Source organism: Poecile atricapillus, chromosome 5, assembly GCF_030490865.1.
Source record: "Poecile atricapillus isolate bPoeAtr1 chromosome 5, bPoeAtr1.hap1, whole genome shotgun sequence".
In the NCBI taxonomy this organism is placed as follows: Eukaryota; Metazoa; Chordata; class Aves; order Passeriformes; family Paridae; genus Poecile; species Poecile atricapillus.
The window spans coordinates 28,488,333-28,512,524 of NC_081253.1; the positions used below are offsets into that span (position 1 = coordinate 28,488,333).

General features: G+C 38.8%; 1 protein-coding gene across 3 annotated transcripts in view; it reads left to right on the forward strand.

Moving 5' to 3' along the window:
• The window catches only part of HECW2 (HECT, C2 and WW domain containing E3 ubiquitin protein ligase 2), a 149,319-nt gene extending 125,437 nt beyond the window's left edge, over window positions 1–23,882 (forward strand). For all 3 annotated transcript variants that reach the window (XM_058839804.1, XM_058839805.1, XM_058839806.1), the window contains 8 exons: window positions 2,396–2,548; window positions 4,583–4,681; window positions 5,864–5,993; window positions 6,574–6,720; window positions 7,116–7,230; window positions 7,991–8,076; window positions 9,403–9,515; window positions 15,012–23,882. In XM_058839804.1, the coding sequence (XP_058695787.1) occupies window positions 2,396–2,548; window positions 4,583–4,681; window positions 5,864–5,993; window positions 6,574–6,720; window positions 7,116–7,230; window positions 7,991–8,076; window positions 9,403–9,515; window positions 15,012–15,123 (955 nt within the window). In that variant the 3' untranslated portion in view covers window positions 15,124–23,882. The remainder of the gene's footprint in view (window positions 1–2,395; window positions 2,549–4,582; window positions 4,682–5,863; window positions 5,994–6,573; window positions 6,721–7,115; window positions 7,231–7,990; window positions 8,077–9,402; window positions 9,516–15,011) is intronic.
• The last annotated feature ends 310 nt before the right edge of the window (window positions 23,883–24,192 follow it).

The following is a 24,192-nucleotide window of genomic DNA, read 5'->3' on the forward strand; positions in this document are numbered from 1 at the left end:
AATCAGATTTAAAAATGAAAGGGAAATTTTTAAATCATACATGAGATAGAGATTGATCCAGATACACCATCTCCTTTCATCAGACCTCAGACTTTTGCATTTTATCACTCAGCAACACAAAGAGTGACCTGGAAATGGGGGTGACACCTTCTGTCCCCATTATATCCAGCTTTACAGGAGACTCTAGCCTTAATGGAAAAGAATAAGTTAATTAAGAGCAAAGTCAAATTAAAATGACGTCAGTCCTTTATTTACACATCTGTATTTTTAATGAAGAAAGGATGTGTGCAAACAGTGTTGTTTCATAAGAGATGGTGCAAGGATATGTATCACATCCAGCTACTCATTTGGCCAGGTGAAGAAAGACAGGTCAGGGTGGAGGAGAGGAGGAATACTGAAAGTTAATTGTTTCCTATTTGCTTCTCCTTTTTTAAGAGTTTAAGTAGGAGTTTGCTTTTGCATTTCTTTTCCTCTTGGTAAAGAGATGTAAGTCATAAAGTAATGGGTAAGGAAATACATACATAATACAACATTTTAGTAATTATTGATTTATTAGTGTATAAAATAGTGAGTGGGCAATTCAGACATGGTTATTGCTGTTCAAGTTATTTCTGTCGTAAGTCTCAATGTTTATCTTCATCAACTCTTCAGTTTCTATACTCATCAATTGTGATGCTCATGTAATAGTTTTTATACACTCATAATTCATGTGGTGATACATTACAAAAATTCAGATAGAAAGAATATGGTTCCTTGTTTTTCCTGAGTTCTTTGAACTACTAGGAGAAGCTGCTTTGCATTTAAAAGTGGTAAATCTGAAGTATTAATGGCGCTTCCTAGGAGACATGAGTCATGTTGCCAACAACATATTACTGTCCTGAATATCCAAATGCCCCACAGTTGCAGCTGTTGTGTGGTTGCATACCTCTTGTATGAAGTTTTCTCACCCTTGTGCCAAGCCTTTAATTGTAGGATAAATCTCACTGGCAGTGCAGGACTCTCTTGATTGATTTACTTAACATGACTCACAGTAACTGCATACAGAGGGAGCTGTATGAAATGGCTGATAGTCAAACACACAGTTTCCTTTCTATCTCAGGATTTCATAGTGTGTCTGATTATCTCAGAAGTTTGCAAGAGTCTTCCAGGTGACCCTTTACTTCCTCCTGGTATTTGTGCCAGCAGTTATCTATGGTATCAAACCATTTTTGATTTTTTTTTTCTCTGATTTATTGATGTAATCAACCCTTTCTTGCCAGGGTAAGGATCTGTTTCAGTACTTCACTGTTGAAGCTTAGCAGAAGTGAAATACTTCCAAGTGACTGAAGGGAAAATGTTTTTTATTCAGCTGAGGAAAGAGGGTTTGTCCTTAGCTTGATAATGGCACCTAGCCTTTACTTTCCTGACAACTTCTTCCTCAAAAACAACTCTCATTTGTGGTTGTCTTTTGTAAAAGTTTATGAGCCAAAACATTCATAGCAGAACTTTCTGAAAGCTGACCTTCTTGGGGGTACTTCTGTCTGTGCATTGTCTTAGTACTTGAGTCAAATATTAAAACTTTGGTCTATAAAAGATGTATATTTTTATCTATTTGTTAGGGTTATAATATTCTCTGTTCCCCACTGGAAAACCCCTAGTTTTCTGTTTTCCAACTCTAACAGAGCATTAACATCATACCTAACTCATTTTGCTGGTGACCTGCAAATGTCACAATTCAGTCTCAGTGCATTGTCAGCAATGAGTTTGTTTATCATTCAGGAAGAAGGGGTTATTTGGATTCACTAATACTGGAATCTTGAAATAGGGAAAAAAAGAAGAAAACAATAAAAAAAAAACAACAAAGGAAGTGCACTCTCCAAAAGACATTTAAATGCACTCAAATCTGGAAGACAGACAAGAAAATTTAGACCAAGAAACATAAATCACTGAAGCAATCTCAGACTATATTGCTGGGGGAAACAGAAATATTATCCCTCAAATTGTCCTATGGTTGCAAGTCTGTAAAGACAAAACATGACCGTTGTTTATTTTCATTGTTAATTTGTCAGATGCAGATAAGTCTGATTTTGGCTCTTTTCATGATTTTCCTCCTCCCCACCCTAGCCACCCCCAGTTATTTGGTTATATTCCTGTGGCAAAAAGGCCATTACAGCTGGAGCCAAAGGTTTTTTCTGAGAGCAGCCCACATGGAGAGCTTCATTCCAGTCCTCCAAGCCATTCCATTTTAAAATAGTCCCTTGAGAGTTCCACATACTTTGGCATTAGGCAATCTGCATGGATAAGGGTCTTGGTTAAAATCTTACGAAATTTTAATCAAAATATAGTGTAAGGAATGTAGATTAAAAAAAAAAAAAAGAAAGTTTCTTCATAGTAATATCAGGTTTTTTCTTTAAAGGTTGGACTACAGTGGACCATCAAGAGAGTTTTTTTTCCTGGTGTCGAGGGAGCTCTTCAATCCATATTATGGTTTGTTTGAATATTCAGCCAACGATACCTACACAGTACAAATAAGTCCCATGTCTGCTTTTGTAGACAATCACCATGAGTGGTAAGAATTATTTTATTTTTGTCTTTCAGATACATTTTCTGTTATTCCCATTTGTAGAGCAACTGCTCAAATCTGCTCAGACTTGTAACACAGAATCTGATCTTTTTAACCAGCAGCAAAATAATTGCATTTCTTTGGACTTCCCTGATTTTGGTTTCTCTTGTGGTTTTTAAATGATCTTATTTCTCACAAGGTCAGCAAAATTATGATTTGGAACATGTACCATGGGATTGTCTCAAAACACAACTCCCTGCATTTCTTGTACATTAGCAGTCATTTCATGAAAGCAATATTAACCTCTTGTGTATTAGGAAAACAGCAAGAAAAAATAACAACATACTGACTTTTTGTCAGCTAAGGGGATGAAGGGAGGTTTCAGGCATGTATTGCTGTATGTAATTTTAAGTCTAATTTTGAGTCTTCCTAAAGAGTACAGAGATCTCCTCAGGGGACAAACCCCAACATACTTATTGGAAGTTAATATGTGGTGATACCTTAATCAGGGGTAGGGAGAAGACTGCTGATGACACAGCTTTGAAACAGTCCGTACATTTATCCATGCTTCTAAAATAGTTATCGAGGATTTTTGCATAATCGCATTTTCACAATTATAAGCCAGTTTAAATCGCCCTCAGTTGATTTAAGCCATGGCATCACCATAAATCTGTAAAGCCATGCTGTGACTATTAACAGAGAATTCTGCTGTGTTAGTAGTTGGATTGCATTAATAGCGGAAAGACAACTGCTCATCTCTGTAGGACAGATATGCACTGAGTTCCTATTTTTTGAAAGCCAGTTATAAAGAATGAGTGTCAGAGGGGAATCTCATTACTAATTTTACAAATTAAAAGAAAATTAACTGGTTGGCAGCTCAGTTAGTTGAAGCAATTTGCCTGTTGAACTCCAGTACTTCAAGTCTCTATTGGAAAGGCAGAACAGACTGGCAGAGAGGTGAGAGAAAACCCTTACGTGCTATGCAGCTTCTGCCAAAACTTTTATTCATCCCTGGCTTCTGCAGTGCTGGACCAGAGACCTTGGGAATGAAGGAGGCATGACCCCTATCTCTTTTAGGGAGTGCTGGTTTTGTACAGCCCCAGGGGGAATTCAGAAAATGCAGCTGTGACAAGCAATTAGTGCATGGAAAGGAGAAGGCTCTGCATGTCACATCCTCATCTTGCAAACATTGTACAAGCAGGTATAATAAAGCCCTAATTTTTCCAAGAAAAATGTTGTAAGTGATGCATAAACAGAAAGTTCAAGAAACATTTACTTTGAAAACAAACACTAGACTTTAATCTAGTTCTAGAATTGTGGAAGAGTTTTCACAATGGATCTTGATTCTCATGGGAATATTTGCAAAGACCCTCCTATTTCAAGGTGCTGCCATCTGATCTCAACCCTGGCAAACTTCTTCCTTACACACCCAACAAAGTGAAGATAAAGGAAGAGAGAGCTGAGAAAAGGAGATACAGATCCTGTTGACATAGGGCTGGAGATCACTACAATACATGAAAAACTGTCTGGCCCTGTGAAAACATACATAGACCTCCTTAACCACAGTCAGAAGAGGGAGCAAGGAGCCACTGTAAGCAGGAAAGACAGGCAGCATGAGCTGTCAGGCTGGGAAAGAGTAGAAAAACCTTTGGCCTCTCTGTAACATGAAAAAAACTTAATCCTGTAGGGGTGTAAAATGAAAATAGATAGTGGATATCATTTTGGGAGATAATGTGTTTATAAAGTGGCTGCTCTGGCAGTGGCTGATTGGGTTAAATACGGATTTGACTTTTTTGAGCAGTTGTAACTTAGGTATCTGAGGGATTTTCCACACCCTGCAGACTTGCTTTTTTTTATTCTTTTTTTTCCCTGTCCCTTACTGAGAATGTTAAAGAAACCCAAGAAATAAACAAAAATACCACAATTTAGACATAGCTGTCTGATTTAATAATACTGTTTGGAAATACATGCAAGTTTTGATGACCGAGCAGTGTACCAACCATAGTTTCAGTATCACGACTGTAACTCTTTCTCTTCCAGGTTCAGGTTTAGTGGTCGAATTCTTGGTCTTGCTCTGATACATCAGTATTTGCTGGATGCCTTTTTTACAAGACCCTTTTATAAAGCCCTCCTTCGAATGTGAGTAGAATTGTTCTGTCTTCTCTTTTGTTTGGTTCCTTCCCCATCAAATGATGCCATTTTGTGTATGGATTATTCATGATACTTTATTGACAAAGGAGACAGACCATTACTTCTAATTCAATAAATTGATTTAATTCCATACATTTTTTTTTTAAATTTCCTTGTTTCCAAAACCTCAGAATGATGTTTGTGCTCAGTATGAGAACCTCGTGTTTTGTTTTAGCCCTGTTACCAGCTTTATTCTACAAAATCGTAGATTTGAAGATGTACAATGAAATGCTGTGGGCTTATTCCAGATATTAATAGAGTTCTTATTCATTTGTCATGTAATGACTCACAGGATAGGATATGAATCACTTCATAACTTAGACTGCACCATCCATTCTCAGAGGTAGACTGATTGTTGGCAATCTCCATTTGGAGGAGCTGTACTCTGATAGACTTCAGACTTAGTTTCCAGAACTACTGCTTCTGTTCTGGCTGAAACAATGAGAGCTGTGCTTTCTCAGCATGTCTGGAACCTAAGATCCAATGAATGTAAGGTGCTTTACTTTTTATTTGAAAGCTGGTTTTGAGAAGTCTGGAAGCTTTTTTTCTTTTCTATAAAACATTGCATGTTTGAGTAGTGGGGAGTAATTCATCCATTCCTACTGCACGTGTATTTCAAAAACACCTAAATGCTAGCAGCATCATTTTAGTGAAGAAGGACGAGGTAAGGGAAAGTATGGCAAAAGGTAAAAAGATCCTTTGTGGTAAGCTTGAAATCTAAGCAGTTCAACGAATGATGAGAGATGAGGCAGTGTAGCCACATAAAGAACACTGCTTGCTTGTTAAAAAACCTTACAATTTCCTTTATTATTTGAATTTTTTGTCTCTTCAATGTATGTATTTTCATAATTCCTGAATGTACTTCACAGGAAACATGGGGCAGACTCACCATAAGCTTAAGAAGCAATGTGTCTTCAAATTAAATTCTGGAGTTTTGTGTATTTACAGAATTACTTTGTGTTATATAATAACTGCTGTTACCAGGCAAATAAACAGAGATTTGAAATTGTCCTCTTTACTGATGTTTCTCTTGGCTCCCATTCACAGTCTGTTTTGTCTGAGTTTACTTTCTGAGCACAGGCTGCTGCCATCATCTGTATTTATTTGTTTTCTTCTTCTTTCTCCTCTCAGACTCTGTGACCTGAGTGACCTGGAATATCTGGATGAAGAGTTTCACCAGAGTTTGCAGTGGATGAAAGACAATGATATACACGATATCCTAGATCTCACATTTACTGTAAATGAAGAAGTTTTTGGGCAGGTGTGCAAGTTTCTTCATTTCCTTCGTGCATTCAGCTGCCAGATAAAAATTTATTTGGACAGAAGAAAAAGTGTCCCTATATGATGCTTTGAACATGTATTAAAAAAATTCCTGCTGGTGAAACCAATGTTGAAATCCAAGGAGAAATTATTATTTGTGCCCAGTCAAATGTGTTCTTGTGGTTAAGGAGATTTTCTGGAGAGTATCTGAAATATCAAGACTTTAGGATTGCTTTGCCTAGAGGTAGTTAACCTGGATTTAATTGCAGCAAAGTTGCCATTCAAAGGTATTACAACACCTTTGTTAAGGTATTATTCAGAAAACTTCACTACTTTAGTCACTTCTTCTCAACTTATTCTTAATACTAATTACATAGATTCCTCAGACTAAATGGAATTTGAAATACTATTTGAAAAAAGCATTTTTTATATGTTCTCTCACTTCACATATTTTGGTTTGCTAGTCAGGCTTGGTTAGTGATTTTGAGGAACTACTTCAACTTAAAAATTTGAATTATTACAATTCCTTCTTTTGACTTTATAATAATTGTGTTGTCACTTGGTCATTTTTTTGTTCTAAGATCACAGAACGTGAACTAAAACCAGGAGGTGCCAATATCCCAGTCACTGAAAAGAACAAGAAAGAATACATAGAGAGAATGGTGAAATGGAGAATTGAGAGAGGAGTTGTACAACAAACAGAAAGTCTAGTTCGTGGTTTCTATGAGGTAAAAGGCTTCAAAATTAAATTTACTTCCTTACTCTTTCCAAAATATTTTTCTTCTCATATACATTTCCAAAATACATGGTCCCAGATACAATCAGAAGTGCCCTAGCAGATACTGGAAGAGGAAGGGAGGGTAAAAAAAAATTTTTAGTCATTGATGTAAAAAGTATGGTTATCTTCTTTGCACTGGACAGTACTCTCCATCACTGTATGATTAACACTGCATCCTTGCTCTGTTTCTGCATTGGGTCTCTGAGACTTGTTTGTTTAAAAGGACAAAATCTGAATTTTGAATTACTGAAATGATACCTGGTAAATACCTCAGTAACAGACTTTATGGGGAGGCACAACTCAGTACATGAAGAAAGCTGCTATGTATTTCATTTCCTTTCACAGGTGGTTGATGCAAGACTGGTGTCTGTATTTGATGCCAGAGAACTGGAACTGGTTATAGCTGGAACAGCAGAAATTGACTTGAGTGATTGGAGAAATAATACAGAGTACAGAGGAGGTAACTTGAGTTTTGACTTGTTCAGTGAAAGTGTCGAGGACTGTGGAACTACCCAGCTCTTGAGACAGTAAAGAACCATCCCATGAGATATATTTATAGTACATTAAGCTAGTGTCAGGGGAAGGTAATTTGTCCATTTTAGTTTGCTTCATTGCATCCCCTTGCAGCTCTTCCCTGGCTGTTCTTGCCCAGACAGCACAACAGAGCACTCTTCTCCACAGAAAGTGCCAGCTGCACACTGGGAGGGTACGTCCCAGATGTGGGAGAGAAATGGAAATGGTAGCCATTCTTAGTCAGAGATTCCTCTTTTTTTTTTACACACTCAAAGCTGACATGAAATCAGAAATCCTGGTGGCTGCAGGCTAGTAGTTGAGATAATTTGAGAACAACAGAAGATTTGGGAACAGAAGATTTGAGATACTGTGATACAGATGGTTGTAGCATCATTTGTAGCTTTAGATAGATAAATACCACAGTATTGGAACATTTCAAGAATTGGTATTCCTGTTAATGACTGATTAATGGAAGAAATGTTTGCAGGAGGGATCTCACTTCTTTTTGTCATGGCATATTCATTCTCTGCCTTTAGGATTTTTAAGCATTTTAGAAATATTTTTCTCTCCCCTCCTGCCTTTTGATGCAATTGGATAAAGAATATGGCATTATTGTGACTCGGGTTACACTAGGAAAAGCTTACTAATTATTTCCTCAACCACTTTCATAGCACCTAAAAGTATAAAGGCTCTTGTTGTTTTAACAGGTTATCATGACAATCACATTGTAATTCGGTGGTTTTGGGCTGCTGTGGAAAGGTTCAACAATGAACAACGACTAAGACTTTTACAGGTAAGAAATCAGCTGATCTGCATAAAAATAATTGAATTTTCATGCTAAACTAGCCCCATCCTGGTTTAGGATACCTGTAAATTATGGTGATGTTTGCTAGTGGGAATAGCCTGAGTCAGAGGCTAAATTAAATGTAATACATTCAAGTGACAGAAGCTCACAGCTATTTTTATAGATTTCTAAGTTAAAAATTACATTTAAGTTACAATGGCTGAGGTCAATAATCCTTTACTGTTGTTTGATTAAAAGTACATTAAGACTCCTAAAGATAGAAAAGGAAAACTGTGTAAATGGTTATGTCATTAGGTAGAAATGTTAATAGTATTTATACAGCTTAGGAAGGAAAAAAGCTTAGATGGAAGTTCAAGGCCTCAAATTATAAAATAATGATGGAAACCTTAAAGTCAGTCCAATTCCATTTTCACTAAACCTGCAGGTTGCAGTCACTCTGCAGCTGGAGGACAAAATATCTCAACAGAAGAATATTTATACATGTGCATTTACTACTGAGTTAAATTTTTTAAGGTCAGGTTACATCCATCCTATCCACTGCAAAGCATACCACGTTATTGATCTTATATGAAATCTGCTGGTTTTAGCAATTCTGAATTTTCACCTGATCACTGAATTATGAAGAATTTTCTTTTTTGAATCCGTTTCAGTATTTTTAAAAAAACTGTAAAAAAGCAGTGTGGAACATCTCATTTGATGGAGAGACAGAAATGTGTTCCTATCACACCTTTTAGTCAAAAGTTTTATAACATCCAGGTCATTGCAAATTTAGTAGTCTGTGATCTGTTAAAAGCTAGGTTTGATCTGATCATGACAGGTTGTAAGTAAAACTGCTCACCCGTCAGTATTTCAGCAAATGTCAGTGAGCATACCTAACCTTCAGAATTTACTCCTTTTCTTACAGGAGTTAACTGTGGTTTATAAAGCAGTGGAAATCTATATAGCTAGAAAGGCATAACACAAAGCCACCTGACATTATTACTTTTTGTATTAATTCCTTTTAATGCAGGAAACAGCAGCAAAAAAACTCACTTAGGCTTAAGTCTGAGTAACTGGATACTGATAGCATGTTATTCTACAGTATTTATGCAGCAGAAAAACCTTTGGAGGAGATTAATCTGTTAAGTTGCCTCTTGTAGAGCCCAGCCAGGAAGTGGTGCGTTTGCCCTTAGCCTCCATGTAAAGTAGCATTTATTGCTTGTGCCTCATGGATTCCCTTGCTTTGCAAATGCTTTTCCAAAAGTGTGTGCTGCTGTGAGTGTCTCCCCAGCCCATGTGTGCAGGCCCTGTCCTGACGTGTGTTTGTGCTGGCAGTTTGTCACAGGCACCTCCAGCATTCCCTACGAAGGCTTTGCCTCTCTCCGGGGGAGCAACGGGCCCAGGCGCTTCTGCGTGGAGAAGTGGGGGAAGATCACTGCTCTTCCAAGGTACAGCTCTGGGGGCACTAATGCCAGGGTGTCTTCCCAGTGCCACTCTCTGGGGTAACAGAGCACCTGTTTGACAAACACTAACAACTTGCTTTCACTGAATATGCAAATATACTTTCCCTTACATGCAAATTTCCTTCCCCGTTGTTGCAGCGTCTGATGCATCCATTTTGGTTTGAACTCAGCTTTGTTCCCTTAAGATGGACAAGGCAGTGTAACTGTGGCTGACATACATATTGTAGTGTTTTTATCATGGAAAATTATTTTAGAATGATAGCTACTTCTGACTTTCTTTGTTACATTTGATTAAATGTGCATGTATTTACTTACTGAATGTACAGTTCACAAGTTAGGAGCAAAACTTAACATGACTTGAAATAGCTCTTGTGATGATGTCTGACTGAAAGCTACTATCATATTTTTTGCATCAGACACAGGCTTTATATTACAGTTTAGTAATAAATTTTTTATGTTTGGTCTGATGTCAAGTGTTAACAAATACTGAAGAGGCAAGTTGTGAGTGCAGAATAGGTTGGGAGGGACTAATTTCACTTGAGAAGCAGCAAGAGAGACAAGAGAAAGTAAGGATTTCAAGGAGAACAAGTAAGATCAATTGAAATAGGTGAAGAAGGTAAAGGAACAGTGTGAGAGTCCAAGATATGAAAGCAGGAGTTGAGCTGTACAAGCCCTTGAAATTTATATTGGGTAGGGCAGGTTTAGAGGAATAGGATGAAAAGATTAAAAAAAACAAAAAACAAACCTTTCCAATTTTTACAGCAGAAAAAAGAATTCTTTTCAGAGGACCATGGTAACAATACCAGGACTAGACTAATATTAACATGTGATGAAAAAAATACCTTCACTTGGCTTCTTCATTGAAAAAATGACAGGTTCTTGTCTTTACTGTGATCATACTGATAGCTGGGAGATTTTCTTTCACCTGTGAAAGAGCTGTGATTCTGCAGCCTCTAGAATGGATTAGAGGTGGTTAGACACAGATTAGTGTGTGGAGTGTGGGCAACCTAACTCTGCTTCATCAGACCTCAGCTTTATTATGCTGTGTACAGCCTCTGAAGGCAGCTTTGGGCTGGGCTGATCCATGGAGGAGACTCAACCCTAATCATAAACCCACTCTTCATAAACAAGATGCCTTGGGATTAACTTGCATTCAGAGTCTCATCTTTGACACAGGGTGGCTGTCAGAGACACACAGAGTCTCTCTGACCAGCAACCTGTAGGTTTTTCCTCCAGCACAAGGTCAAAGACAGAAATGTCTCTTGGGTTGGCTCCTGCCATCAGAACCACATGGAGAAGGTCCTGGACTCAGAAGTGGTGCTGTGAAATCCACAGGCACTGCAGGTGGCCTTTAAACAAAGCCATATTTCCTGTTTACAGCACAAATGAGAGCCAGGCAATTGAGGATGAAAGGAATCCAAATCCTGAAAATCAGTTTAATCTCAAATATTCTGTTTCATCTGGGGGCTTGGTAATATCTTGTAGCCCAATAAGTCTCCTTTATAGTTTGATTATGATTGGCCTATGGTCTAGTTTTGATTTTGTTTAAGAAGTAAAAGCTGTGACTTTTTAGAAAAATAATTTCTGACTTCAAATTTCAAGATTTTTCTTTTTTGTGAGTTTAAGTAAGAAAAAAGATTGCATGATTTTTTCCATGTATTCTCTGAAGCTGAAATTCCCGGTGCTTGCAAGCAGAGCTTGCAGCATGGAAAATGGTTAGGACCTGCCAGAATAGGATGTTCAGAATTTCCTCTGGAAAGCTTATGCAGAACCCTGGTTGCAATAAATTGCAGAATAAAACTGCTTCCAAAAGTGCAATATGGAGAAACACGTTGAGAATCTTTGCAATCATAGGCTGTTCATCAAGTTTGGGGGAAATGCCAACTCCTCACATTTAAGAAGTTGTATCATTCATTGAAATTTCACTTGTTTCCCTTGGTTAGGAAACGTTTGATTTTTGTCTCTCTGGATCATTTTTAGCATACAAATGTGAGAATTAAAAAATAAAAACTGTGTGTGACAAACACCTATGGTCATCATGAGCAAGCAGTTCTGGGTATTCACACATGGGGAACCTTGATCTCATAAAAAATGAAGCATCTTCCATGTTTGTACTTAAGTGGGTTAAGCCCCAAGCCAAAAGCACTGTTTGCATTTTTGCACGTGTATATTCTTGGATGGAGTGCAGCTTCAGCCTGGGTCTCAGCAGCCTCTGAGACTCCCCGCGCAAACACTGGGTACTGCTGGCTTGGAGGTAACATATCAGTAACTACAACCCCGAGTAGCAACTTTCGAGAGGTTTCCTAACAAGCCCAGCATGTGTCAACACATTGCTGGATCTGCGGGGAACGCTGCCCTAGGACTCTCTGACTCTTACTGATTCTCAGATAACTAAAGCTTTTATGTTAAGGCCCATCACTCACTCCTGGCAGTGTTGTACTTTGCAAAGTGCCCTCTTAGCAGGAGTGCCTGTGAAATTTGATAGTGCTTGGTGCAGGGGTGGCAAAAGTGCAGATTTAACAGGTCAGTGGACTTTGTTTCTTCCTCTGTTTCTAAAAACACTACTGCAGTGCTGAAAACACATAAGAAAGCCCATCCCCATCTCTTCTTCCTTGTCTGAGACACAAAGGGCAGCTAGGATAGTCACTTAGGTATGTGGCTGTGGCCTAAGCAGCTGTGAATGTAAACACAAAAGTTTTCACTAAATGTTTGCCTAGTTCCCACTGTTCTGACTTCTGTGTAATCAGTTCTGCTGAATCCAAATAGTGAGATTTCTGTAAGGCACATGTCAGGTTGCTGAGCTTGTATCCTCTTTTACACTAGGTAGCATGTAAAATGCCCTGGAAGGATTGATTATTACGGGTCTAGCTAACTATTGCCGTGCCAGTGCCACTACTACTTCCTTCTTTTGCACTGAATTACAGATCAGACTAAACTAGGGGAGGGACTGTTACTCTTTCAGTTCACTCCCATGCTGAGAAATTGGTTCCAGGTTCATTGCTGTACATTATTTATTCATGCATGTGATGATTCACTTGAAAGTTATATTTATGTTTGACTATTGCATTTTAAGCCTGTCACTTGCTTCTACTACAGTAATCAAAATGAAGGGGAGTTTAATTTGGAATCTGGGAATCTAGACTTTAGGCACCAAGATGGGTTTTTATGTTGTCATGAGATGTGAGCCCAGGAAGATGAACAGTTGGTGGCCATGTGGTTTGAAATGTTGGAATGGGGAGATACTACCCAGAAGGAAAAAAACACGTTTCTCTCAAGGACTTAGGAAGTTATTTGCTGGGGTTGGAAAAGCATGCATCGCCTCAGAAGACAAAGGTCTTGCTTTTGTCTTTTTTAATTACTTGGTTTTCCACAGTAAGTGATTCCATTTTCAAAATTGCCCTCAAAATAAGATAAAACTCAGTTCTCTTAATAAATGTAAACAACATGCCAGCTTACTATTAAACCAGTTCATAATGAATCCCTTGCTAATTATATACTGTGTCTTTTATAATTTGTGGTTTTACAGCCCACACAGCATGATCCATAGTTCTAATGAGTGGCTGTCAGCCCCATGGAGCAGAAGCATGTGGTTAGGCTCTTAATTGCCTAAGACTCTCCAACACTCTACACTGAATTCAAGGGATCACGGAGTTCCATTTGCTGCTGGGCTTAAATTGGTCTTTGTCTTCAAAAGAGTATTTTCAATTTTTTTAAAGTACTCTGCGGGAAATGGAATAATTTAATCTATGTCACAGATATTATTTTATAAGGTTTTTTGGAGAGGCAAAGGAGGCTTTTCCTCCAGAAACCTTAAGAGAGATGACTGGATAGAAAAGTTTTACCAGACCTCTGGAACAGAGTAGAGAAATGCCATCTCTGCTGCACTACAGCATGTAGCAGCGGTGTTCTTCTAAGGGTACTACAGTATTTGGGGAGGCTGCTAAAAGCAGTGGTTTTTTTAAGTGATAGCTTATTTGGTATTTGGACTGTGTTTATAATAATAGTGTGCTGTATATACATATCTTCAGCCTGATATTTTTATGACACTACAAGGCTGTAACTGAGTGGGTGTTTCAGCTTCAATGAGTTTCAGTTTGTAATAGACTCTTGGGTTTTTTAACAAGTGAGATTAACCCACTTCACTCCATGTTCCATTCCCATAGCTGGGAGCTGAGAGGTACTTAAAGTGGCAGTTAATGAATTTGCTCACATGGAAGGCAGCACTTTCTGGCTCAAAGGAAGTCTGTACAGGTCTGTGATAGACAGCTGGATTGTGGGACTCGTTAGGTTAAATGACGAGCTGCATTTGCTGTAAAGACAGAGCTTGCTTCCATTAACATGTTACATATTTACACTTAATACAGATCATACTGATGAAGGGCAGGGCACTGCAGGAGGAGTTTGGTTTTCAATTAAATAAATAAAAGAATAAATAACTCTGTGATGTATTTTATTGCAAAAGAATGAAGTATTTGTAAACAGAGACCTGGCAAAATACTAAAATCAGTCTAAAGTGAGGCTTTGTAACAAAGCTTTAGAACAGAAGAGATGCCTCTTCCAGTTTCTCTCTGCATCACTTCATCCTCAAGAACCCATCACATTAATAGTTACATGATCGATTTCATTAGAGCAGGCTCATCCACCACAGTGTTTTAGAAAGTATCATCCTTAGCATGCCCTGAGGTCAGGCAATGATATCTATGATTCCACTACGAAGAGAAACCATTGTTATCTCCCTTTTCATTCCCTGGAAGAGGTATTGAGAGGCTGTTCCAAATGTGTCAACAAACTGGAAGTAGATGGACTTCAGAAACTGAGAAATAAATTGCATGGTCGCCCTCTTAAGAAAGCAGGGTGGTTGCTAGAGGTTTGTGCATGGTTTTGTGTAATTCCAAAAGCTGCTGGCCTCTAGGACAGATATGTCCATTGGGAGTATCATCACAAGCAGTAACGCCTCAAGAACACCAGCCATATGCCAAGGACATTGTAGAAGGAAGAGCATGTAATTTATCTGTCTTTGACCACTGTGGGATTGTTTCCTGTAGATCTTGAGACATATGGAAATATCTTGTTTATCATTACAAATACAGTATTCAAGTATCATCCATACAGAAAAGAAAGGCTACATCTCAGAAGACACATTTAAAACCAAGATTTCAGACCAGACTGTTCGAATTGTACCATGCCAAATCATTTTTTTTCTTCATGCACATTTGATGGACAAAATTTATCCCATGCCTTTTGGACTGTCAGTATGTTTCTAAAGACCTTCATAAATGCTTCTTACTGGCTTATTTTAATGAGAAGAAAGTAGATTAAACCTCACTACCTGTTCAATTGGAAAACATCATTTGACAGAACAAAGTCTTCTAAAATAATACTATCTGCCCATCTCTATTCAAGCACATACCAGTCAGTGTGTTCTCTTTTGAACTTTTCAAATAATACACTTCTTTACCTCCTCTCTCTTTTTCCCCTCAGGGCTCACACTTGTTTCAATCGTCTGGACCTTCCCCCTTACCCATCATTCTCTATGTTATATGAAAAACTGTTGACAGCAGTAGAAGAGACAAGTACTTTTGGACTTGAGTGATACACAAACCACAGTGCCCAGCTCATTGGACTTTTGTGGATCTGTCTTCTCAAGGAATGAATGAACTTTTGTATTGGATTTCCTAGAGGAAAACTGTTTCATGGTGCAATTCAAATAATGAGGTTCCACAAAGGAGCTTGTGAAGCAATTAAAAAGCATTGCGGTAGTGGCAGAATTCTCGACAGTGAAACTAGAGTGTGCTTGGTGTGCAGGGAAAGCCAAGTCTTGCAATCCATGGGGTTTTGGGATGGCTACACTTCTTAAGTTTATGTTCTGAGCAAACCAGAAATGTGATGTCATGTTGGGATCCATCTGGCTACTGCAAAACTGACATGTACCCAAGGACTGGATTTCATCAGAGTTGTTGAATAGAAAATTCAAGTCAAAATGTGAAATTATGCAGCCCCTTACCTACCCAGTAAATTATCAAAAAAAGTATACAGCTGAACTTTTATAATTTTATTTTTTTTTTAAATTCATGAAGGTACATACATTACTTTATGCCATATGTTATAACAGCATATCCAACACTTGCTTTACCTAAGACTACGAGTGCCTGCATGGGGAACACCATAGAGCTCAAGTTCCTGGGGCAGAAATGAGTTGGAAGGAAAGTCAGCAACAAAGGATGTAACAACAACGGCTTGTGCATTGAGGGGGTTTGTGGAAATGTGTTTGCAAGTGGTGTGTATGACAAAATATGAGCTGTTACAATGAACTTAATAACTTATTAAGACTGATTTTATGCTTTATACTGCATGGAAACTATTTTAAGAAGAAACTAGCAATTTATCACAGCATATCAGGAAAAAACCCTAACACAGTGACTTCTGTTTATTTTTATAGGTTCATTATATTATGTTTCTTAGAGTGTAAACAGGAAACAAGCAAACAAAAGTGTTATTTCTGTTTTGTCACTTTCCATGCTTGAACAGACATTCTGCTAGTGTTTATTCTTTAAGCACTCTCCAGGGAAAAAATGCCTTTTATTTTTATAAGAGTAAAAAACTCCCGAAAATATTTTGCACTGAATGTACCAAAGTTGAAGGGACATTATGATCTGACTGATAGCAAATTGCATCACTATCAAATATCTATAAAAATGCTTAGAAACCAGGCTTTCTTCACAGTGCCATGTCTATAGATATCAGGACTGTGCACATAAGTAATAATTTTATAATACTATATGTGATATTGTAATATGCATTTATTTTAAATGCATCCGGGTCATTTTTCATGCATTGGATAACTTAATGCAGTGGAGTTTAATACAGATATTTCATATGCTCCCCACAACTTTTTATTTGTACAGCACTGTAAAACACTAGCTCATTTGGAAAACCATGAATAACTTTAAGGTGAGCCACTGATCATAATGCCACTGTCCTGTATCAGTGAACACCTACAAGATGTAAACTGTTCGTAGTGTCCAAGCTTGCGTTTTCACTGATAAATAGTTTTCTTATCAAATGTTATTTGAAGCAGTTTTTATGGCATATCAAACACTGCATGGACACCGATTTCTTTATGCTTAATTTTGCTGAAATACACAAGGCTTGCTTGCTTCTATTTTTGGTACTTTTCCTCCAGATGGTCTTGTGGAACACTTGTGCAGCTGTGCCCTGTTTCTTGCACAGCTGCTGTCACGCACTGCATCCACCACATTTTAAAATTCCAGGAGTTGTGCTCGGATACTGGATGACAAGAACGCAAACCCAGCTCTGTGCTGGCCCTTCTGGTAGCGCCACAGCACAGCAAGCCCTGTTCTGTGAGAAAAGTAGCTTTTGAAGTAACCTTCTCACTTTGGAGGCTCTTGAAGGGGCATCTGAGGGAGGTGTCCTGCTTGTTCTGGTGGGAGGTTTTTTCCAGCGGAGGCGAGCATCCCTGGAGATGTCATCAGCAGAGACTGCCAGTCCACCCGCCGAGGCAGAAGGCAGCTGCAGCTGTGGTGGTGACTGAGAAAGCCCTTCAGACTTGCTGAGGAAATGTCACATGTGCAAAGGAAAAGCAAAATCAGGGGGAAAGCATTCTTTTATTTCAAGAATAATTGAGCTTCTGCATGACATCTGGGACTCTCTTAAGTAACTTAGGTTTTCTTAGGCTACTTCTGGCTGGTATGAAGTAGCAAAGAAAAGTCCAAACACATCGCCCTGTTTCTACACGTATATTTATCAGTCTTTGCTAAGATTGCATGTCACAGGTGCTAATGCACATCTCTTTTCAGAACATGAATGAGCAGTAGGCAAACTGACTTTTCAGCAGGTCACTCCAGCATGGCTCATGTTTCATAGGATCCATTCACTGAGTAGCTAAAACTCTGGCACTCGGAGTAGAATGCAACTTCTGATTGGTCGAAGGACTACAGAATTTTCATTTTACAATACTGTGTTATCTGTGGTCTTAAAAAAGAGATTTCCCAGGTGGAAACTGTATCTACAAGTTTTGAACCAGATACTCTTTGGAATGAAAAGTTTAAATATTTGGCACAAAGTAAGTTTATACTAGTTTGCCTTTTAAGTTATGCTTTTGTACAAAACTAAAACAATAAACGCATCTTGTCAATTTTTATTTAAATATATCTGCTGCACCCATTTGTTCTGTATTTATGCATGTAAAAATAATTTAAATCAGCCATGATAATCTGGTATTCTGTAAAGATGTGACAGGGTCACCGGTGGGGCAGCTGTCAGTTAGAAAATAGATAAATATTAAAAAAAAAAATCAATCCAGAACCTTTGTAGCACTAAACCCAAGAGAGACTAAGGATAAGTTGCTGCTTCCTCCTCTGCTGCGAACATCCCCTGGGGGACTCCAGAAAAGCACTGAGTGAAGGTTGAGGTGTCAGCTGGGTACAGCTCCCTGTGCTGCCTCAAGCACTTGGCCCTTTGTGATGGTGTAAGTGATGCTGCTGCTCTGAAGGGATTAGCAAGGAAGGGAGTACAGGAAAGGAAGCCTGAGCTTAGTCAAATACCCACATCTCCCGGTAACTGCTTGGAATGTTCTCCCTTTGGTTTTTTGAAGCCATTCCTGTTAATCATGTCCCAGGGGAAAGCCAGTTTTCATGTCCTGCAGCTAACTGCAGCAGGCAACCACTAAGCAATTGCTTATGACAGACACAGTGTAGCAGGGATGAGGGTCCTCCCAGAGAAAGGCTGGGGAGCCTTTCCAAAGCTGTGTATCTCCTCCTCAGAGTTTTTCCAGATGGTGCTAAGGAGCTTTGCATTCAGGAAAGAAAAAAGTAGAAGAGTCCCTTCAGCCAATGTTAACTCATACTAACTTAACCTGCACCATCTCCATCACACAGAGGCTGGCAGGGGATGTCCCTGCAGGAATTTAAGTGAGGTGCCCATATTTCCTGCTCTGCTGGGAATGGAGCCACACATCACCAGCCAAGAAGCAGCTCCCAGGTCACTGCAGCCTGGGCAGGCTGGCAGCAGAGTGGCCTCTGTCCTGTACATGCCAGGGCCAGGGCCCCTCTCCCCTGCCCAGCAGAGGTATGTTTGCTCACCTGGTGCTGCTGGCAGTCATTACAGCCAGAACACTCCTAAATACACCACAAAAGCTTGGAATCAATGAAGTTGTGCAGTGTGGCACCTGCTGTAGCAAGCAGTCACCCTTTCAGAGCCTGCAGGCCAGCAGCTGTGAGGGGAGTGGTGCCTTTGGCCACAGCAGGTAGGGCACAGCCATCTGCCACCTCTGTCACACTGCCAGCAGCACCTGGCAGGGCACAACAGGAAAGCCTTTCTATCCAGACCTTTTTCCTCACCCCCTCTCTGCCTGTTGTTTTCCCTTAGTATTCATCAAATATTTGCCTGCTTTTGCTTTTAAACATCATTATCCTTGTACTGACTCCACCATGAAAAGTGTTAACATGGCTTAGAGAGTATGTGGGATGAACTCTTCTGCATTCATTCACAGGCCTGCTTATGGGCACCACATGAACTCCACATGGCAGCAGTTAACCCTGGGTCACACAGGGGCAGGGGATATCTGTAATCTTCGGGGAAACTGAAAATCTAGGCAGCAGCATCCTGGCAGGACATCACACAAAGCTTCTTTAGGAGCTGGACTGGCAGAGCACCGGACTGCTAGTTTGCTCAGTTTAAAATTATAGGAAAGAGAAGAGGTTTGTGGTTTCTTGTGTATTTTTAATCCTTTAAAAGAAAGTTTAAGAAATAATTCCTTTTGAAGCATTTGCAATGGTATCATCTTGTTGTTAAATGTAATCTCAGCAGTATTAATTGCAGATGTTTGCTGCGTTTCTGCAGCGGTAGCAGCAGAGTTTATGGAGCTGCTTGAAGCACGCTGTCTCTGGGCTGAGGAAATCCCTGTTCACATCAGGGGAATCTTCAGCAGCTGTGTTTGAATGGCCAGTGGAAGTTCACTTCCCATAGCATAAAGCAAGTTACTTCTTTTCAGTGAATGAAACTTACTTGCATTAAATTATACTAATAGTGTTGTTTTTCCTGCCACTTATTTTACGTGGAGGGTTAATATATTCCTGTTAGCACTAATGGGAATTGAGCAGATGGTTGATCTCCAGTCATAAGATTGCAGGTGTAGCTTTCATCTACTGCTATTTCCCCTTCTCATCCTTTTCTCTCTGGGCAAGCAGTTGAACTGCTAGCAAAATTTCAGAAGAATTACTCAAAGCTGGCTTCTTAAACTGTTTGCATGTTGGCTCAATTATGTGCTATAAAACAGAACTGCAGAAATGCTATGGGTTGACTGGCTCATCAGTTTAATTAAAAAATTTTCTACAATTTTGTTAGTGCAACTACAGTGGCTGCTGTTGGACTAGTCCACCCTTTGGCCTAAATACTTTACAATAAAAAAGAATTTGGGAGGTTGAATTTGAAATTCAATTTGAATTTGTTTGCTGGGAAACTAAATATATGTTAGGTAAATAGCAGAGGAAAAGAATAACTTTACTGTAAAGGCAGTATAACCCACTTTTGTTAGCAGTATGCAGAATTACAATGCTGACCCTCCAAACACAGAATTTTCACAATGAAAGCTGGTTTATGTTTCCAGACAGACCATAAACTTTATAGTGCTTCTGTTCAGCTTTAGACTGACTGAATTTTGGCACCAGGCTACTACTATTTAGGATGTTCATTGCTATGAAATATTTTTTATTTAAACACTTTCAGTATTTTTACTGTTTTTTTCCCTGTAGGACTTCATAGGCTTTGCTCAGAGCCATATTATGCTGTAGGTATTTTAAGGTAAAATCATGAGTATTTGATAATTCTGTTTTGCATGACTGACCTTCTGGCCACTGTTTAGAAAGGTTCCTCCTGACTGTCAGAAAAAGGATGACGGTCAAAGACTGCTGGAATGGTTATGATCCATTGAAGTATCTGTATGTATTCAAAATGCATTTAAAAATACCTCCTGAGGGCTATGTGAAATAGTTGCTACTGTTGTTGATTAGCTCCTTTCTAAATCAATCATTCAAAATTTGAACATTTCTTTTCAGATTACATTGCAGAATAATTATTCTAAAATTTTTACTAGAGATTAATTCTGACAAATTTCTCAAAGCTATGATGGATGTGAAAGGGAGGTGAGCTATGCTGCTCTCAGTCCTTTTGCCTGTTAAAAAACTTCAGAATAACAAAACTTTATCTTTTGGGTTTCAGTTGTTTCTTGTTTTCAGAACTTTGAGATTTTCATTCAGCCCATATTAGAAAAATCCTTGCCTACTTTGAGGCTTTTGTTAAGCACTCAGGAGGTATATTGTTCAACTAATTTAACATACTTTTGTGCTGACATCAATTAGCTTTTAAATGTATAGGCCTACAGAACTCGACAGGACTCTGGTCTCCCTTATTCTGGGCTGCCTTCCAAAGCCATCCATCCTGTCCCTTTTGATTGCACATAATCCTACAATCACCCAGAGACAATTGCTGACCACCTACACTGACTGTAGCTGTAGTATCAGTAAGTAAGACTCTGGCTTTGGGTTTGCTTTCAAAAGCAGTCCCTCAGTCCAGGGTCAACAGGATCACTGTTACACTGATACCAAGACTGAGTGGTTAAAGAAAAATAGTCATAAAGGTTTGGTTTTTTTTTAAATAGTTGATTAGGTATCCAAGGGTAAAATGTCTTTCAGTTTTGGTTTTGTGAAATAACTGAGGCAGGGGATTTTGCTTGCAATGTTTTATATTGCCAGAATTTGTGGTCCCCATGGGCTGCCCCAGGCTGTTGGCCAGGTGGGTGCAGAGCCTTTGCAGTGGGGCAGGGGATGCTGATCCAGGAATCACAGCAGTAGGAGATTTCTTACTGTAGTGAGGACTGTGCCTTCCACAGCTGGAGGCTTTCTCCTGCAGCCCTTGAACTGGATTCTTCCCAAAAGCTGGTTCTATCTGTGATGCCTGCTAATTGCAATACAAGCAGCTCGTGACACACTCCATCGACTATTCAACATCTTTCATTTTGAACGAGGATTACATTTTTCATAATTAGAAATGCCCATCCAGCAGTATAAGGTCAATAAAAGGGGATTTTGCTGAGACATCATATTTGATTGCCGTGCTGACTGCAGTCAGACGTTGGAGCTCACTAATTTTAAAGTAGATTACTGTATGAGTACGAAAATAAATCTCAGAAGCCTCATAAATAGTTCTAAGAAGGAATGTAATTGTAGGTGCTATAATGATAAGACAAGGCAGTTCCACGCAGCACACAAGATAACAGCCACGGAGAAGTGCTGGAGTGAAGACAAGTCTGAGAGTAGGGACAGAAAAAGAACATCACTTCCAGGATAGGGAGCAGGACAGTGAACTGAGATGACCCCTGGGATATAAAACAGGATACTTCCTGCTTGAAAATTAGGCTATGATAATGCACGTAGGAAAAAATGACTGTTCATCCTGAAATACACTGGTGTTACTGCAACTGCAAGATGTGCTTTAACTGATTATTAGCTTTTGAAAATCTAAGTACACAGTCAGAAAATTTACTTCTATGTGGTTTAGCTTTTTTGTTTTGGTTTATTGGGACTGGGTGGTTTGTTTTTTTATTTGGGCTATTTTCAGGAAAACTAAGGCTTCTAAATAAAATAAGGGTGGTGTCTGGAAGCCTTTTTTTATTTGTACAAGTAATGACTATTTATTGCTATCTGCATTTGGCAAGGGATACAACTTCTGATAAAAGGTTAGATCATCACAACCAATGGTGACTTTCCTTTTCAATGTGATGGGCCAAATCCCTAATGTTTAGACATGTCAAAATGCAGCTTTTTGGTTTTTTTAAAGATACTTGACGTACATTATGTTTGTATAAGAACCATGCATTTCCACAAAGACAAGGATTGATGTAGCATTTCCAAAGCTCACTTAGGGTAATTAGAATATTCTCAATGACCTAGGTTAACTTTAGCCAAGCTGATGCAAGTCTTGATTCCATTCACACACTAATGACATTATCCAAAAAAATACTGTGTAAGAGGATGGGAGGGTTTCATGGTGGGTTTCTGTACCTAAAAGTTGACCTGTTTTTTTACATAAAAGACAAGACTATTGAATGAGTTAATATGAGAGTCAAGATAAGAATTCCTTGTGAGTTTTCTTCTTCAACATGGTTACTGAGATGGTAGGAGTTTTATATAAAACTTGAAGTTCTAAATGAGAAGACAGCTCCCATGTTGAACCATACTGGTTCAGTAGTTCCACACAGCAGGACATTTTTCTGCAATGAGTCTGCAACACTCAGGAGACTGCTGTTTATTATCAGCATTGCAGGGAGGTGGAGAATTATGATAATACTAACTACATCAATCACATTTTGATTGGAGGATTTGATTTGGAGGATGCTTTTTCTTTGCACGCTGTTTTTCCTAGGAATGACATAGCCTTGAGGGCATCCATGAATCCTGATCAGCAAGGCTGCTTTTTGAATAATTGACTGAGCATTTGTACTTGTAAGGGCTGGTACAGTATGGAAAGGGAGATCTTTCGAGGAGAAGAAGGTAATGAGGGATGTGGTGTGGAATGCTGCTACCCCCAAGTCAGTCGATGTTCCTGCCCTTGCTAGGTTACAGTTGGGGTTATTCAGCATGTTTAAAAGTGTGTAGTTTTACAAGATTTTGTAGTGGGGATGCAGGCATCCAGAATCTAACAGGATTATAGGTGCATCTTCCTCATTTTTGACAATTACTTGATATAATTTTATACCAAGTTCTTTGTTTTTAAAGAATTTCAGGCACTGAGAATACGGAGTGCATATTTATTTCTAAGCTTTAAGTAGAACACAGTGTATTTTTTAATCCTTTCCATACTTTTCAGTTAAGTGTTCACAAGACTGTATATCAAATACAATTCCAAGTTTTTCTATCTTTCTACAAGCCAGTTTCAGTTTCATCTGAATTTGGTACATAACTTTCACAAAACACTAAATGGGGAATACATGCTTCAAGCATTAAGACGGTTTCCCCCCTTTTCCCCATTTACACTGCATTACATTTCATGATTTTTTTTCTTTGAGGCAGAGAGAACAGATAGAAAATGTGTTGAGTATGTTATGGGGGCACACAATGTGTGTCATTGTGCCTGGCTTCAAGGAATGTACTATAATGTTTGACTGCTCACAGATTTACATAATTTGAATACAGGACTGTTGTGTTGTATTCCCTGTTACTGAAAAACATTTGGGGAAAAGAATTTTCTGTGTATAATTTTATTTTCATACTGATCTCTATTTTGTTTAAGACCATGTTTCATCATGAAATCACTTAATTAAAATAAACCTTCTTACAAAATCTGCTTTGTAAATCATCTCTTTTATTGAACCTCTGAATGTGCCATAACATCCTTTTTGAAGTGAGTACTTTTAGATCATTCTGTCTTTTGCAGCATTTAAAAACCTCTAGAGAAACCACAAGATACTCTTTCTGACATCTCCTTTGCTAAGATTCCTGGTGGCCTGTGGAGTCTGGCGTATTACAAATCACGATTTTAAAAGTGGGGAAATTAAGGATTCTGGAGCCATATGCAAGATAATTTGAGTATGAGCTACATAGGAAAGAAAAAACCACCTATGACAAACAAAGCACCGGATATCACA